Below are 18600 nucleotides of genomic sequence, written 5' to 3'. Positions count from 1 at the left end.
GAGGGAAAGGCACCTCACACTACTCAGTGAGCCTAAGAGCAAGTTAACAGGCACTGTGCTTCTAAAGAGAGAGGCCAGGGCTGGCTGAGGCAGAGGGAAGGAATAACTACAGATCTAAATTGATGGAAAGGAGGAAGAGGCCATCTCCTGCCAGCCACAGCAGACTGAACTGTGTAAGGGGGGAAAAAACCCACAATTTGCTTAAAAATGGGGTTTTATTATTTATTTACACAAATATAAACAAAAATGAAAGCGTATGCAGATGAAGGAGGAACCAGGGATATTGACGGGAAGCAGGTCAGTCTGTGATAATTAGCTCATCCACACCCCAGTCTTCATAGCTTCCATCTGGCAGGTACCTGCGGATGATTATGGGAATCTTCCGAGCTCTGAAGAGAGGACAGAGAGGTAAATGGAAATGCCAAAGCTTTAATTACACCCTCTCAGCAAGCTACAGAAGTCCAGATGTGCCATGCTGGTGAGAGCTAGTAACTCACTGGTTTTGTTTCATTAGCAGATTTCTGGTGTAGTGGTGGGGTGCTCATGATTCGGTATTACAGTGAAAGTTCTTTCCCTTGGAAGGTCAGATCCTATAAGGTGCTGTGGACCCCCAAAGAAGTCAAAAAACTGAGGAGCTCAGCACTTTGCAGTGCTGAATTCCTACACTGGAAACAATCTAAAGCCACTGAACATCACAACTGTACGAGACTGCGCATCCCAAGAGGCATGTGGGAGAGGCAATGGAACTGAAAAATGAAGCTACTGTTCTGACGGACAGGAAACCCACAGTGATGAGTTCTCCACAAACCACTTCAGATAGCGCAATGAGAGTTGTGAAGAATTTCATAAACAACTAACATTTACATAGTATCTTTCATCCAAAGTACTAGATATATTTTAAATATGCACGGAACAGAGATCATTTCCACCACCACCAAAAATGGCTGCCTCTAAATCAGAATGCAGCTGCTGCTAACTGTGCGCAGCAACAGTGCACCACAGTTCAAGACAGAAAGTTAGAAAACATTGAATTCAATTTAATCTACATGAGGCATTTTTAAGTCAGCAGAATGTAATTAACCAGATTGGAATTGGGCCAGGGCCTGAGGCTTACAACTCTACGTTTGTGAAAAACAACATGGGATCTTTAATGGTCACAAGCATTCAGAATAATGGTTTTAAGTCTTATCCAAAAGATGGCCTCTCCAGTAGCAAAGCACTCAATTAGCACCATCCTGAGGCATTGACTTGGTATTGACAGAGGGCATAGCACTCCCTGTCAAGAAAAATTACTACGTCCTACAACACCTCTGATTATTTCCCAGGTCTTGCACTCTAGCACTGACCAGAACCAACTCTAGCTGTTTCAGGAGATCAGCCATGAGCACAAACTGAGAAGTTACTGGCTGCTGACAAAGGTGAAGGAATGCAGTTAAGATAAGGCTCTCTCATGAGGGTGTAAAGTCTGCAGGACAAACTACAATGAATTGAAGCATAAAAATCCCAACCAAACAAAAACACCAGTTCCTCTCAAAAACCAGTATCTGATGAGTGTAAGTGGGGAAACCGTTTGCTATTTGATGGCCCGGTCTGCTAGATCACAGGCTGTGCTCGGAACTCTGGGCCAGCAGGGAGTTCTGAACGGAGGGTGAGCTGTGACCCACCAGTCACCCACTCAACAGCCTCCACCCAACACTTTCACACAGCCAGAGGTGAGATGATTTACAGAAAGGAGATGAAAAGGGACAAATCCACTTCTTTGGAGTATGTTGAAATTCAAATGATGTGTGTCAGTATCCAGATACCAATCCAAAGCTCCACTGCCAGAGAGGTGGCGGGAATCAGGCTAGGCAGCTAGTAGGTGTGTATGCATGTCTCTCTCTCTCATATGCCACAGAAGCTATGGCACAAGGAATTGGGAAGGAGGGAGAAACAATACAGGAGGGAACAGGTGGAGTGTCAGGGAATTCTTAATGTGGCCACCATGTGTTTGTAGTGATTTTAATCTATTAAGCAACATTATTTTTTCAGGGGAAATATGTGCAAATATGAATTTGTCCAAATGGCTACATTTGAATCAGTTCCAATCAGAGACTTCTCCGACCCCAACAAGTTCATGATGGGGCCCTTAGGATCCTATTAAAGAAAAAATATGAATTCCAAAATATAATAAGTAAAACAGGAAAATGTTGCTACCAGTAGGACTTTGCAGAAGTTCTTAGGACTGGAGAATACAGACACCCAAGCTACCTGCTGCTGGGAACAGATTCCGAACTGAAAAGAGGAAAGGGGATTCATACTCCCAGGCCAGGAATTCCATTCTAGACACAAACCTGATTTAGAGGGACACAGATGCAAGGACAGATTGCCTGAATGAACATGGAGATTGTATTCCCCGTCTGTTATCATGAGTGTGCGCAAACTGTAGCCTCAGGAACTAATGGAAATAAACCGTCATCATTGGGGTGTTGAGGAGAGGAACGTAAATCTAAGGATATCTCACTGCCAAAATCTCCAGGACTTACTTGAGTTCTTTCATTGCAATCAGCAGAGGATCTGTCTCTCCTTCCAACTCTACCATGACTGGAGCACACATCCTAAGAGGAAAGATTTCCACAATCACGAGGGAGACAGAAGAGAGTGGAAGAAATATGGTAAAGCATGTGGGGATACTTGCTTCACAAACATGACTGTTACCCAGATAAAGTCCAGCAGAGTATGAAGGACGGAATTACAGGTGCAATTCTGATTTGTAAGGTCTCTGTTGGCTTGGAGGACAAAGCTCTTCATGAATCTCTCTCATCCCCATCCCAAGATCCTTTCCTATTGTGGCAGTAGCATGTCTGGCAGTTAGTGACAGGGTAAAAAGTGGCCACAGGCAGAGTTTTTAGTTGAAGGCCCTTCTCTCAGTCTTTGCTCACAGGCTGGGATTTGAGATTCACAATGAAGCCCACACCCCTTCAGGGGTCACTTCCTGACATATTTTAATGTGAGGACAGAAAACAGTGACTTTAAAATTAACCCAGTAATAAGTACCATTTATTAGCCAATAAAAGGCACACTGATATCATCCCGTCAAAATTTAATGTATTTTTTGGAGGGGATGTGAGAGCGCGGTGTCAAAGATGAGGATTATCTATACCTCTCCTTTTAAGAGACGGCAGCAAAGGAAGCGTGTGCTATTACTGTAGAACCTCAGAGTTATGAACACCAGAGTTACAAACTGACCAGTCAACCACACACCTCATTTAGAACCATAAGTATGCAATCAGCAGCAGCAGTAGACCAAAAAAAAAAAAATAAAACAAAAAGGCAAATACAGTATAGTGTTAAACATAAACTACTGAAAAAAAAGGGGAAAGCAGCATTTTTATTCTGCATAGTAAAGTTTCAAAGCTGTATTAAGTCAATGTTCAGTTGTATCCTTTTGACTGAACCACCATAATGTTTTTTTCAGAGCTACAAACAATTGGGAGTTACAAACAAGCTCCATTCCCAAGGTGTTCGTAACTCTGAGGTTCTACTGCATGTGTGCACTTGGCCACTAGGGGATGCTGCTGGCCTAGATTTGGAATTAAAGACAGCTTGAGTAGACAATGTAGCAACAGGCACCAGCCTGTTTTGGATTCTGAACCATGGTGGACCCACTTTTTTTTTTTTTTTTTTAATTTTTTTGCCTTCCAGAGAATTAAAAGAACATGCAAAGAATTGCTTTGCCAAATGATGGCCAGGCAAATAATATCTTTGCAAAGCAATGACTAAGGAGAGACTCAATAGCCACCTACAATGCCCCTCTGCCATGTACATTGGCCAAACCGGACTGTCTCTACGTAAAAGAATAAATGGACACAAAATCAGACATCAAGAATTATAACATTCAAAAACAAGTCTGAGAACACTTCAATCTCCCTGGTCACTCGATTATAGACCTAAAAGTCGCAATATTACAACAAAAAAACTTCAAAAACAGACTCCAACAAGAGACTGCTGAATTGGAATTAATTTGCAAACTGGACACCATTAAATTAGGCTTGAATAAAGACTGGGAGTGGATGAGTCATTACACAAAGTAAAACTATTTTCCTCCCCTACTATTACTCTCAGTTTCGTGTCAACTGTTGGAAATGGGCCAACCTGATTATCACTACAAAAGTTTTTTTCTCCTGCTGATAATAGCTCACCTTAATTGATCACTCTCGTTATAGTGTGTATGGGAACACCCATTTTTTCATGTTCCCTGTGTGTGTATATATATATATATATATATATATCTATCTCTTCCTACTGTATTTTCCACTGCATGGATCTGATGAAGTGGGTTTTAGCCCACGAAAGCTTATGCTCAAATAAATTTGTTAAGGTGCCACAAGGTGCCTCTAAGGTGCCACAAGGACTCCTCATTCTTTTTGCTGATACAGATAACACGGCTACCATTCTGAAACTGACAATTATTTGTAAGGTGTAAGGGAGAGGAATTGTTTGGGGTGATTTGAAAGGGTATAACCATGAGTAACAGGATGAAAACAAGCAAAGGGATTATTTCAAATGGATATAAATAAACTTTCCTAAGGCTGAGATTCTTAGGCTGTGGTACAGTCTCGCAAAAAGTGCAAGACCTATTGACTTGCATAATTTAAAATTAGACTGGACAAAGCACTAGAGAAAGCAGTCCTCCATGAGCAGCAGGTGGGATGGTACATGAACAACATTTAGAGTGTAGTAGTGGGGGGAAACTAACCAAGCTGGGGCACCGCTGTCCCAGCTGTTGCCCAAGTAAGTAAAAGTCAGTCCCTGCCCTCAAAATAATTGCAATCTAAAAGTTTAGGCATATGTTTTCCATTCATACTTTCTACAGTCCTATGACATTTGTTGATGAAGACCTCGAATTTGCCCTGGGGTCTTGGCATTTGCAAACATCCTGAGTTTCTCAGCAGAGTTTGGTTTCCCCTTGGGTAAGGAAGGAGATACACCTAGAACACTACTCCCACCCTCCTGTTGACTTAAGCAGAGAGGGCTGATTCCAGATGAGAAATGCCTCCCACTTCAGAGGCAACCGAGACAGATGGCATAAAGCATAAGCCATCAGTAGCACTGTCCTGGATATAATGCTCTAGGAAGGCTGCAGAGACTTGTCTAGGGGCTCAAGTTTCCATTTCCAAGCCCTTGCATTTCACAGCTGGCAGTAGCTATGAGACAGAACCTCACAGGGCAGGTGGGGAATCCTCAGAGCTATGGAAGATCCCGAACAGTAAGAAAGTAACTTAAACATGGAAAAATGTCATGAGATGCCACTGCCAAGGCTGGGGCATGGAACAAGTGCACTTACGCTATCTGGAGTGCACGAGTGCCCAGGACTCTGGCTCGCTCATATTTGGTCATGTACGGAGTCGTGATCCGCTTCTGATTTGCCTGCTGTCTCTCTCCAGATGGAAGGATTTCTACATTCTCTTGACCCTCCTGAAGAAATAAAGGAATATAAGCTATTGTAAGCACATTGAGGGAGCTCTAGGTCCTTAACAGATTTTGTCAGACTGTGGAACCATCAAAGAATGAAGGTTTAAAGTCTACACAGAATCCTAACCAACGACTTTGAGTAAGGCAGAGTAGAAAGCCCAGTTGGGAAGTGTATTTATCTGATTAATATACAGAGATACCCAAGACTGGCTTTCTGAGGTTCTGGGTCCAGTGTCCTAACAACTGGTTCTTTGAACTTCCATATTGGAGACTCGGGTTCTAATCCCATTCCCAGTGTCTCACTCTCTAGAGTGTGATAGGACCAAGATCATAGAATCACAGGGTTAGAAGGGACCCCAAGGGTCATCTAGTCTAACGCACTACCAAGATGCAGGAGTTGTTGTATCTAAATCATCCAAGACAGGTGGCTATCCAGCCTCTTTTTGAAAACCTCCAGTGAAGGAGTTTCCATAACCTCCCTAGGCGTCTATTCCATTGTCCTATTGTTCTTACAGTTAGGAAGTGTTTCCTGAGATTTAATCTAACTCTGCTATGCTGTAGTGTGAACCCACTGAGTCTTGTTCTGCCCTCTGTGGCAAGAGAACAACTTTTCTCCATCTTTTTTGTGGCAGCTGAGTGCTCTAAGAGCCAGCACCCTGAGGTGCCATTGTAGGGACTTCGGTTCAATTGCCATTCCCAGTCACTAGCTCCCTGGATGACAGGAACTGGGAGTGGCCTGGGAAAAACGTAAATGCTGTATAAAAAAGGAGGCTATGTGAAGCACATGGGCACTATGCAGAGTGCTGAGGGGAGGAAGGGTTTGAGCACGAACCTCCTCTGCGTTTTCCAAATCATCCAGTCCTTCATCTTCCTCCACATCATCAAAGTCATCACCATCAAAGCTGTGGGTGACAAAAGACACAAGGTCACTTATTTCAGAGTAACAGCCGTGTTAGTCTGTATTCGCAAAAAGAAAAGGAGTACTTGTGGCACCTTAGAGACTAACCAATTTATTTGAGCATGAGCTTTCGTGAGCTACAGCTCACTTCATCGGATGCATACCATGGAAACTGCAGCAGATTTTATATATACACAGAGAATGTGAAACAATACCTCCTCCCACCCCACTGTCCTGCTGGTAATAGCTTATCTAAAGTGATCATCAGGTTAGGCCATTTCCAGCACAAATCCAGGTTTTCTCACCCTCCACCCCCCCACACAAATTCACTCTCCTGCTGGTGATAGCCCATCCAAAGTGACAACTCTTTACACAATGTGCATAATAATCAAGTTGGGCCATTTCCTGCACAACCCACTGAGTCTTGTTCTGCCCTCTGTGGCAAGAGAACAACTTTTCTCCATCTTTTTTATGGCAAGATTTGTGCAGGAAATGGCCCAACTTGATTATTATGCACATTGTGTAAAGAGTTGTCACTTTGGATGGGCTATCACCAGCAGGAGAGTGAATTTGTGTGGGGGGGTGGAGGGTGAGAAAACCTGGATTTGTGCTGGAAATGGCCTAACCTGATGATCACTTTAGATAAGCTATTACCAGCAGGACAGTGGGGTGGGAGGAGGTATTGTTTCATATTCTCTGTGTGTATATAAAGTCTGCTGCAGTTTCCACGGTATGCATCCGATGAAGCGAGCTGTAGCTCACGAAAGCTCATGCTCAAATAAATTGGTTAGTCTCTAAGGTGCCATAAGGTCACTTATCGCTCTACAGCCAGATCCCAGCCGATAGGCGGCGGCGGCTGCTGCTGTTGCCGCCGCCCACCTCAGAGAACCGAACGCAGCCCTGCTGCCTCCCCACCCCGTTGCTCCCCTCGGGCCACCCGGCACTGCCCCCCTGCTTCTCCCCTGCAATACCCCCCACCCGCTGCCCTCCACCCGGCCCCACTTGCCCCCCGCCCCCGCACTAGCCCGCGTCCCTTGGCGTCCTCACCCCACCCCGCTGGGCCGCCCCCTGCCGAGCCCCTCCTGACCCTTCACCCCCGGGCACGAGCCCCCCTCCCCCGCCGCCTCTTTCTCACTTGTCCTCGTTGTCGGACATGCTGCCGGCCCGGCGCGCCACCAACCGCAGACCCCCCAGCGGCGGGGCGTCCTCACAGGCCACGAGCGCGGCCCGCGACCTCCAATCATCCACTTCCGGGGCCGGCGCTGACGTCAGCGGAAGCGGGCGGTGGAGCGGGTTCCCATGGTAACGGGAGCCGCTAACTTCGGGTGAGCGAGCGGATCGAGCGGGGTGGAAGGAATCGCTGCGAGCACCCGAATCTCCGCCCTCCCCGGGGTCGGGATGGGGCCGGGCCACCCGCCAATCAGGGACCAGCACGGGTTTCCGTGGAGACTGGAAGGTGGCCTTGGCACTTCGTTCTCGCCATCTGGGGCATCCGAGCCTCTGATGGGACGTCACCCCATAGGCTTTCCCCTCCCACTGGGCGCTGGGTGGCGGCGAGGCCCCGTTGAAGGGGGCCTTGCACCGCCCTGGGTGCCCCGCTGTGTGGGAGAGGGGCTGTGGCACATCACAGCATTGCACCCTTGTTGGGCATGAGAGGGGCCATTATTGTGTCAGGTGGGGGGGGCATCACCCTGTGGCATGTGGTGGCTTGGAGGCAACGCCAGGTGCCGTTGCACTGTGTGGTCATGGGCCTTGCTTTGTTGCATTATTGTGTTGCCCCACGGCATTGCTCTGGGCGTCATCCTATTGCATTACACAATGGGGCGGATGGGGTGTTGTTTCATGGCATTGCATTGTGGTGGGACACTGTCCTGTGGCAATGCAGAGTGGGATGAGAGGACAGCTCCCTGTTGCATTGTGCCAAGGTGTGAGGAGTGTCCCCCCGTGGCACTGTACTGTGGAGCAAGGTGTCTTCTCTAGGGCATTGGATGCTGGTGTCATCTGTGGTATCACAGATGTGAACTGAACCTACATCACTGCACCCCGTGTGACGGGAAAAGGATGTTTCCTTCAGCCAGTGGTGGGAGTTGACTGGTGGGAGGTGCATGTGTTTGTGTCTGGCAGTGCTAAAGATCCTTGAAGACTATAGACCAGGGGTAGTCAATAGGGAGACTGGGCCAAATCTGGACTGCCAGACACTTTTGAACAGATCCCAAAATCTTTTTATTTTATTTACTTATTATAATTATTGTTAGTATTTTTTTATTATTTCCCCCGGAACCTGGACCTTGGGTATACCTTGACCCAGAAATTTGGACCTTGACAAAAATAATTGACTACCCCTGCTATAGACCAAACCAGCATTAACTAAGATTTTATAGGGAGACAAGGTGGGTGAGGTAATATCTTTTATTGGACCAACTTCTGGTGAAAGAGACAAGCTTTTGAGCTACACAGAGCTCTTCTTCAGATTACATTAGGTATATTCAGAACAGGCAGCAAACCTGTTATCCCCTCAGGAGAGAAAGTGCCATGGATGCCATGTTCTGAGATCAAGCATGTAAATGTGTTGAGTCCATGCATCCCATGGTATGGCTTCACTGCAAAGTAAGGTGTAATTGTAGTGTGTTTAAGCATACCCACACCAGCTTTAATTGAGCTAGCATGGGTAACTGTAGCAGCGAAGACGTGGTGGCATGAGCTTCAGCACAGGCTAACAATCCCAGCACAAGCCTGCAGGGGACCCTTAGCACATACTTGGATTGCTAACAATGCTGAAGTCCATGCTCCCACACTTTCTCTACCATTGTTACCTGCGCTCTGTAGATTAAAACTAGTGTGGGTATGTCTACCTGTGCTACAATTACAGCACCTTAATTTGCAGTGTTGAGGTATTCCACTCTGAGCAGTGCTTAGTATGACTGTGGTGGATTCTAGGGTTTCACAACTGGAAGCAGGTTTGTCACTGCAACAGAGGGGAGAATAAAAAAGGGCATGGGAGATTCCAGCCAGTCCCTCAAACACTATGGTGACTTTTCCAGGGTCAAGACTTCAATGGATTAGCTATATTTAAGTAAGTATTAAGATTGATTTTGAGGTACTAGAGACTGTGTAATGGGACCCTAGTATGACTGAGGGCTGTGAAGAGAGAATGTTCTTTTGAGTTGAACCATTAGAAGTTGAATATTATTTCCTGACTCCTTGCCTCACTTTCATTTTCAGGGTTTCACAATGTCTTCCCAGGAGGGAAGAAGAGCAGCGTCAGCTGTCCCAAAAGGAACTGGTTTCTGGCATTCTCCAGGGACAACTCATTATGGCCAAGAAACAAAAGAGCTGATGAAAGGTAACAGGAAGACAGAATGGAGTACAGTGAAAAGGCCATTGACCCCCCTTTAAACTCATATCATGCTTCTGGCTTGATCATTGTTCCATTTATAACAGCAGTATGTACATTTAAAAAAAACAAACCAAAACACTCTACTGCTCACACAGTTCTCTCCCATGGGGAAGATGAAAGAGAGAACGAACCACATCTAACAGATGTTAGTCATCTCGCTTAATGCACTACTGGCAGGTGCCCAGGTACCACAGTGATTAAGATGGTGAAAGAACCTACATAGAAGAGAAAAAACATTAGTACTCAATGTTGCTTGTGATGCTTGGAATGCTCTTCCTAAATCCATTCTCTCATCCTCCTTCCTCATCTTATTAAAATAACTCCTAAAGACCCCTTCTGCAACCCCCTCTTCTCCACATACACAATTTGAACCACTAAACTGTATATCTGCCTAAACTGACTAAAGCCATCATTGTATCACCGTAACCCATGCCATTCCTCACCCATCTCTTTCCTGCTCTCTGTTATATTCTCACATCTCAAATCCATCATTTAGTGTATAAGCTTTTTAGGGCAGGAACCTGTCTTCTGTGTATTTCCTGTAAAGTGCCTGTCTAATACAATCTACCTGTCAGTCACTCTAGATTTTTACACAACAGCTATTGCCAAGCAGACTTCTGGGTTCTACAACATATTAAATAATAACCTCGTTCTGTCTCCCTTCTCCTACCATTGCCGAAGTTGAAGACATAAAAGCCCTTTGTTGTACTAATTCCACATTACTATGCCATGTGGGTAATGCCATCCTGATCCCCCAATTGGTGATCAGCTAAAGCTCTTATAACTAGTTCCCTTGCTACTGTTACTGCAAATGCTGTTCTCATTTGCTTTCAAATTTGGGAGAACAGTTTTACCTCCACCACAGCCCTTATGTACCATTTTTAAAGCTGGTGTTTCCTTTTTTATGAGGGAGAATGCCAATACTTTTGAAAATTAGGCCACTTATTTAGGTGTGTAAACATGGAGTTAGTAACCTAACTTTAGGCACTCACCTTTGAAATTCTCAGCCTAAATCTTTTAGGAATCATGAATCACTTGGGTCTTTTCCCAAAGGATCTCGATTACAAATATGGAGTTTCCTCCAAAGCCGTTCCCCTCTTTTGTTCTGGTTGCCTAAAGTGAACAGGTAGTTCCTCAGGCTGTTTCTGCTGAGTTCTCAGGCTGGGGTCTTTATAGATGGTTTTTTCCTTTCAGTGATGATGAAGGAATCCAGACTTACCAATTTCCAGCAACACCACCTTATGAACTGCATGAAACGTGAGTGATGCCTCAGCTTTGTCCACCCCCAACCCCCACACATGCACTCTGCCTTCTGCAGGTTGCTGCTTATTGACCTTCTGCTCCTAACCCCTATGTACACCTTACAGGTGCTATGGTGAAGCATTCATGCGGCCCAGATACATAGAGCATTCTTTTTACAGAGGGTATTTGCCTATAGACTGGAGGAATGGGAAGATATTGGGGGGTGGTATTTCTTTCTCCTCAGCATTTGGTCCACCGCAGCTGTTCTCATCTCTTTCATCATACAACAGTAATGGAAGCTGCTCTCATGGAGTACAGTCTTCCTCTCTTGAACCCCCCATCTAATCTCCATCATTTAAGGCTAAATTTGGTAGTTATTAATAAGGACTGGATGGGATTTCCCCATGTAACTGGTCCAGGGAATGAGACTAATACTGGAACTGCATCATGTGGTCCAGGGATATCACCAACCTACAGACTCCGCTGTTCCTAACCTGCCATTGTCTTCCCTTCCTTTCCCAGGAGGTGTTTCCCTGCCCACTCACTGCAACCCAACATCCAGCAAAGAACCACAGCTTGCACAGCCTGCATCCTCTCCACCAAAGCCTTGTCTTTCAGTCACTCTGTTGGCCAGACCTCATCTCCGACCTGCCGAGATCTGCCGGGCAGGTGATGCCTACACCCGAGAGAAATTCAAACCCCGGGCCACTCGTAAGTGAGCAAATTTTGCTAAGGGATCAGTTTTGCCTCCTCTCTTTCCTTTCCTCCCATTTTCCTCCAGTCTCCAGAACACTCTTGTCTGCTTTCCAACCTCCTTCTGCCTTCTCTCTAATCCACTGGCAGGTGCACAAAAGCCAGAGCTGTGAGGGGACTTTTGACAGCGCCTACCTTCACTGATGATCACATCCTAACCCTGCCTGCTGGCTGGGTGGCTCATTGACAGAACAGGATTTCACTTTACCTTATTGTGACAGTGCAATTCTCTCATAACTTTATGGCTTATAAACTGATATCAGACCACTGATGTAAATGGAGCTGGGACTTTTGCTGTCAGTACAGTACATGTAATGCCTGTGCTGTGTATAGGATGGGAATGGGATGTACCGTGATAGATATTTCCTGTGAAATTACTTATATAGAATTTCCAGCTGTGTGTGTCCAGGCACAGCTGCCAGCAGGGCCTTGGTGGGGAGACTGCACTTCTGCCTCAGTCTGGCAAATATTTGTTTTCTTTATTTTCCACAGGCGACTTAGAGAGGGAGAAGCAAAGGCTCCAAAATATCCTAGCGACTGGAAAGGACGCGGTGGAGCAGAAGCCACAGCAGAAGCCAGTGCAGACAGAGAAAGAGGAAATACCTGAACCTGACCGGTTTGAAGAACGTACGTATGGAAATAGGCCAAGGCACAAAGGAAGGCCTTAGATACAGGCCCCTTACAAAAGGCAGGGTGGTGGGCTTCATGCACTAGTGAGCTGAGATTTGTTGTGGCAGGTGGGATGCTGGATTAGACCTTATCTAGACTAGAAAGTTTTGCCGATATAGCTACACTAGTAGTACAGTACCATAGCTATACCAGCAAACCCTTCTAGTGGAGATGCAGCTCATACCAGCAGAAAAGTGCTTTTGGCAGTATAGTTTATACCACTTCCCCATATAAAATAAGCTACACTGGCAAAAACACTTTTTTGCTAGTATAACTGCACCTACAGTAGGACTTTTGCTGACATAGCTATGTCAGTTTGGGGCGTGATTTTTTTCACACTCTGAACCAATAAAGTTGGCAAAACTTTTAATGTAGACTGGGCCTTAGCTGGACCACTGCTCTGCTTTGGCATGTAGAATCCTGTGGGGTGAGTCCCAGCATCCCACTGCACTGAATAAGCTTTTACAAACACGCCCCAGCCCCAAATCAAGCTGTATTTCCTATAGGCCAAGAAGAGAGAGAAATAAAGAGATGGCTATTTCTATCCTTAAATGCAGGGGGTGCTAAGATACTGTGGTGATGAGGGCAAAGTCAGTGTCATTCTAGATATTACCCCCCACCCCCCATTCTAACAGGGCTGGGAAGTGGGGAGGTCAGAGTTCAGGCAATGCTGGTGTGTCCCCACTTTGACTGGTTCTGTCCATGTCTCTTTGTCTTGGACTCAGTGGTGACTGAAATTCAGGAGAGGAAGGAATTCCTGGCAGAGATGGAGGCTCTGGGCCAGAGCAAGCAGTATCGAGGGATCATCCTCACTGAAATCTCACAGGTACCTTGGGAACCCCTCTGGCCCCTGTAGCATGTTGGATTGAGGGAACCTCGGTGTTGGAGGATCTGAGTTCTAGGGTTTCTATCCAATAACTAGATGTGGCCTAGATTTGGGAGGAGGAGAGCCCGGCCTTTTCTTTCAGGGGATGAGGTAGAAAAAGAGGGATGAATTTAGGAGGTTGGGGCAGGAGAGAGGCCTCCAGCCCCTTTGTCATTTCTCTATGTAATTTCACTGGGGAAGAGGATCCTTCATTCTCAGGCTTGGCAGGAAATAGGAGCTTCTGGCATTCTCAGCAATTCATCCTTTTTGATCTGCTCTTTGCAGAAACTGCGGGAGATGGAGATCATCGATAAGAAGAGGAGTGAGGACATGAGAGAGGCAATGGCAAAAATCCTCCCTGTAGGGAACAAAGCTGATCCCAATAGCTAGACCAAGACCACACACCAGAGCAGACCATTCCCGCCCCTTCTTTTCTTGCCCTTCTAACAGGGCTGGGCCTCCACCATAGAAGGGTCACAGAACTGGTCTATGCCTATCCATCTAAGGCAGATCCTCTTGGAGGAATGTCAGTAGCACCTGTTGCGTAAACCCAAGAGGGCAGTAACTATTTATGCATAGTACATAACAGGAGAAAGTCTTTGCAAAATCCTACCAACACTGACTAGTCTCCCTTCAGGCAGCTGTTTCATGGCTGGGTGAACTTGATGGTTAGGTGAACCAAATCAGGGAGTTAGCCTGGTTCCCTCCCTCTGGAGGGGCTAGGAGGAGATGAAAAGACCTCAGCATGCTCCAGTCGCCTCTGAAAAATGGTGAAGCAAGGTCTCCTTCCACCTATGGCACACGCCTTAAGGTGTCAGAACAAAGCTGATCTGCACAACAGACACCCGGAAGGAAAATCTCTGTCCCTTTATATGGCCCAAACTCTGGGGGTTCTGGTTGTTTCTGGTGGAAGCTGAAAATTAATGTGATTGTTTACTTCCTCATCACTGAATCCATATAATCACTCATGTCAGCACAGCCCTGGAAACTGTGCCAGCTGCTGCTGCAGAGCAGGTGAGGGAGGAGCAACCACACTGCCTTACATAAATGTTAGCCTTAATTTTAATGTGATTGCATCTTGGAGAGATTTTGTGTGTGTGTGTGTGTCTAGGAACTTGTCTCTTGCTCATGCACTAAAACATGCAGGCTTAGAAACACGGCTACACTGCGTTGGGCCGGGGAGGAGTTCAGGTTCACAGCACAGGAGAGTCTGTTCCATGATCCTTTGTTTTCTGTTCCCTGGGAACATCTTGACAAGGATTGACATGGCCAAAGGCAGGGGGCTAAGGTATTCATAGATTTTAAAGCCAGAAGGGATCATTACTAGTCCTACTTCCTCCATAACACAAACTAAACAATTTTACCCAGTTACCCCTGTATTGAACCAAGAGGCGGTTGGAATCCCCAATCTCATCCTTTTCTTAAATTCAGAGGCTGAACTATTTGTCAGCAGTAAATCCACCAAACCTCCACAAGCCAGGCAAGTACCCAACACTGGACTCAAACCCATAACCCTGAGATTAAGAGGTGCATGTGCTACCGAGGTAATCAGGTACCTAAGGTGAGCCAAGCACGGGTAAGGATAAGCAACAAAGGGTGGCAGTAGTTTTTTAACTCCACTGGTTTTATTTTTCTGCAGCTGAATGGCAATCCCAGAGTTAGTACAGTGTAGCAGTTTACAAATCAAAATACTGAAGGGAGTAGGACTGGGGGTGTCAGACTGCAGCAATTCTCATGGCCTTTGACAGTGGCTCGGCCGCACTCTACAAGGCCAAATTGACTGCTTTGCTTTGGAGAGGGTAAGTTGTGCTTTGGGATCTCCCCTGCCCAGAGATGACCATAGAAAGGTGACCACTGCTCCTGGATCAGCCTGTTGGGGGTTGCAAGAGTGTGATGGGGCCCTCCATTCCTAGGGGCTGAGTACGCTGCCCCAACCAGTACTGGTGGCCCTTGGGAGCAACATGATAAACTCAGCTCCCTCAATGGTTTTGTAAACAGGGATTTTTTCTGTATAAAAATATACTCCAGCAATGGTCCAGGACACTGCTGGAAGCAAGAGTGGTTTGGATCAAACCTGTAGTATTTTTATAAAGGGAATGCAGCGGTTTGCTCTGGGCTGGTAGTTACTCTGCTAACAAGGCAAGACAACAGCTGACCAACCAACACCCACAAAACTCAGTGTCTAACTCAGACCAATCAAACAGCTCAATAAATAGCTCCTCACCTTAGAGAAGGCAGAAAAAAGAAAGGAAGGAGAGAAGACTGCTCTCCCCATCCCCCAACGCATATACACGACAAATCAAACAAGGGTTTAAAAAGCCGGGTGGGGTTGAATCCATCTAGTAATGAAGCTATAAAAAAAACCCCAAATCCCCCCTTTTGCACTTTTAAAATGATAAATACAGACAAAGCTGGAGAAGGGTCAGCTGAGATTCCCTCCCCACTCCCCAAGCTGGCAGAGGGCAGCACTAGAGAGCAAGGCAACAGGACAACCTTGCTGGCCCTGAATAAAGTCTTGCATTCTTTTCCCCTTCCCTGGAAAAAGAATGTTCCTCCCTCCCTGCCCCCCCAAAACCACAAGAGTGGGTCTATTTAGCAGCTGCAGTGAGGGTTAGATGTCCTGGGTGGGGTATCTTGGATATGTCCAATTAGACTCCCCATAATCCCTTTTCCTTAGCCGTTCCGCCTAGCCCTGTCATTGATACCGCCCAGCCCTGATGCTCGTGGGGTGCCTCGTCGGGAGAGGGGAATCTCTTCACAAACAGGACAGTGGTGACTTTTTTTTTTTTTTTTTTTTAAAGGAACTTAAGGCATGGAAAGTTTTGGGGGGGTTCTTTCATTTTCGTTTAGTTTTTCAGTGTGAATTTAGAGCCAATAAAATAATCCTTCTTATAAACCCCAGAGTCTTTTACAAAAGTTAAGAGTGGGAATTCTGACTGCAAGGGAAAGAACTGGAGGTTGGGGAGGGACAACTGTGTACAGTCCCCCAAGGCAGAGAGTACGAGGCACATGTGACTATCACAGTTAGAGTGAGGGACGGGGCGATTAGTGCAAGTTTCCCACAAACACCAAAATCCTTTACTTACTGCTCAGACAGTTAATAATAAAATAATAATAATAACAAACACAACTGGGTAATGTCTCCTAAAGCTATTTCACCTCCTCCCCACTCCCCAAAGCTTGTGGATAGTAACTTTGCTCCTCTGATTAGGCTCCCAACAGCCTTAGGAAGGGGGAGTACTGTTGATCAGACTCGCCATGTCTCCTCTTTTTTGGGCAACTCCACATCTGTGGCTGAAAGCTGAGTTTCCCTGGGAGAAATCAGGGTTGGCATGTGGGGGTTGACGAGAGGGGAGAGACAGCTTCTGGAAAGGAGTGGGAGGCAGAAGCCCCAGTGGCAGGTATCCAGCCAGCCACAGGGAGGGCTGATGCAGTCGGACAGCAGTGCATCCATCCTTGCTTCTGGCTTGCTCCTGCTCTAGCTTTTCTCCTTGGGTGACTTGCTCTTTGATTCATGTTTATTGCCAAGCAGCTTCAGCACCTTCATGGGCTTGAACTTTCCTTTCTTCTTGCCCTCAGTTTCCTTGTGAAATTCTGAAGAAGAGTTGCAGGGAGAGGTTATTTTCTAAAGGACAGAGCCCAGGAGTGATGCCCCACCTGTGTGATGTATGCAGACTGGGGCTAAACTACTTGATGCATGCATCTGTGTGAGCCACCAGTGCCTCAATGAAAACACACACACATTCAGGGCAGGTCACTGAGATTAGAGAGGGAGACATACCCACACTTACACTTTCACTGCAGGTTCCTGAGATTAGACACAGGAGACAGAGCTTTCTCAGGAGCTGTTCTCAGACTGTGGAATGAACTCCCACAGGAATTGAGGACCATAGAATCATAGAATATCAGCATTGGAAGGGACCTCAGGAGGTCATCTAGTCCAACCCCCTGCTCAAATCAGGCCCAATCCCCAACTAAATCATCCCAACCAGGGCTTTGTCAAGCCTGACCTTAAAAACTTCTAAGGAAGGAGATTCTACCACCTCCCTAGGTAACGCATTCCAGTGTTTCACCACCCTCCTAGTGAAAAAGTTTTTCCTAATATCCAACCTAAACCTCCCGCACTGCAACTTGAGACCATTACTCCTTGTCCTGTCCTCTTCTACCACTGAGAATAGTCTAGAACCATCCTCTCTGGAACCACCTCTCAGGTAGTTGAAAGCAGCTATCAAATCCCCCCTCATTCTTCTCTTCCATAGACTAAACAATCCCAGTTCCCTCAGCCTCTCCTCATAAGTCATGTGTTCCAGTCCCCTAATCATTTTTGTTGCCCTTCGCTGGACTCTCTCCAATTTATCCACATCCTTCTTGTAGTGTGGGGCCCAAAACTGGACACAGTACTCCAGATGAGGCCTCACCAATGTCGAATAGAGGGGGACGATCACGTCCCTCGATCTGCTCGCTATGCCCCTACTTATACATCCCAAAATGCCATTGGCCTTCTTGGCAACAAGGGCACGCTGCTGACTCATATCCAGCTTCTCGTCCACTGTCACCCCTAGGTCCTTTTCCACAGAACTGCTGCCTAGCCATTCGGTCCCAAGTCTGTAGCTGTGCATTGGGTTCTTCCGTCCTAAGTGCAGGACCCTGCACTTATCCTTATTGAACCTCATCAGATTTCTTTTGGCCCAATCCTCCAATTTGTCTAGGTCCCTCTGTATCCTATCCCTGCCCTCCAGCGTATCTACCACTCCTCCCAGTTTAGTATCATCCGCAAATTTGCTGAGAGTGCAAACCACACCATCCTCCAGATCATTTATGAAGATATTGAACAAAACCGGCCCCAGGACCGACCCCTGGGGCACTCCACTTGACACCGGCTGCCAACTAGACATGGAGCCATTGATCACTACCCGTTGAGCCCGACAATCTAGCCAACTTTCTACCCACCTTATAGTGCATTCATCCAACACAAACCTCACCACCTTCTGCTCCAAGTGCAAAGCATATTTCTTTGACTGTGCCTTCTCTAACATAAACACATACCAACGTGTGTGTATATTATCTATACATTCTAACACACTCCCCTGCACACACTTCTCCCTCTGGGAAGAGGAGGAGAGGAGAAAAGGTGACGGGGGCTACTCAGATTACATAATGCGTTTGTGGAAGATTCTCAGAAGTGGTGGGTGTGATATAAGAACCTATATAGAATAGAATAAATCTCTCGACACATACACATGTTCATGTGCATTTATACTAATGCCCTTTATTCTTCTGCCCTCTCCTTGGGAGCGAGAGAGAGCCACCAGGACTCTGAAG

General features: G+C 46.4%; 3 protein-coding genes across 4 annotated transcripts in view; 1 reads left to right on the top strand and 2 right to left on the bottom strand.

The window, feature by feature from the left end:
- Window positions 1-208: 208 nt before the first annotated feature.
- POLR2F (RNA polymerase II, I and III subunit F) lies at window positions 209-7613 on the bottom strand. The gene is made up of 5 exons (XM_077829608.1): window positions 7488-7613; window positions 6287-6356; window positions 5327-5457; window positions 2526-2597; window positions 209-389 (listed from the first exon to the last, which is right to left on the bottom strand). The coding sequence occupies exons 1-5, from the start codon at window positions 7505-7507 to the stop codon at window positions 299-301; spliced, it is 384 nt and encodes a 127-aa protein (XP_077685734.1). The 5' UTR covers window positions 7508-7613; the 3' UTR covers window positions 209-298.
- Window positions 7608-13668, top strand: C1H22orf23 (chromosome 1 C22orf23 homolog). The gene is made up of 7 exons (XM_077829599.1): window positions 7608-7677; window positions 9575-9695; window positions 10944-11006; window positions 11514-11702; window positions 12237-12371; window positions 13139-13239; window positions 13564-13668. Exons 2-7 carry the CDS (start codon window positions 9584-9586, stop codon window positions 13666-13668), a joined length of 705 nt encoding a protein of 234 aa, XP_077685725.1. The 5' UTR covers window positions 7608-7677; window positions 9575-9583.
- A 1213-nt stretch (window positions 13669-14881) lies between these two features.
- MICALL1 (MICAL like 1) overlaps window positions 14882-18600 on the bottom strand; it is a 29547-nt gene continuing 25828 nt past the window's right edge. For both annotated transcript variants that reach the window (XM_077829578.1, XM_077829588.1), the window contains exon 16: window positions 14882-16872. In XM_077829578.1, coding sequence (XP_077685704.1) covers window positions 16757-16872 — 116 coding nt within the window. In that variant the 3' untranslated portion in view covers window positions 14882-16756. The remainder of the gene's footprint in view (window positions 16873-18600) is intronic.

Source organism: Eretmochelys imbricata, chromosome 1 (genome assembly GCF_965152235.1).
Source record: "Eretmochelys imbricata isolate rEreImb1 chromosome 1, rEreImb1.hap1, whole genome shotgun sequence".
In the NCBI taxonomy this organism is placed as follows: domain Eukaryota; kingdom Metazoa; phylum Chordata; order Testudines; family Cheloniidae; genus Eretmochelys; species Eretmochelys imbricata.
The sequence above is the reverse complement of the archived record's forward strand: the minus strand, read 5'-3'. Positions and strand labels throughout refer to the sequence as shown.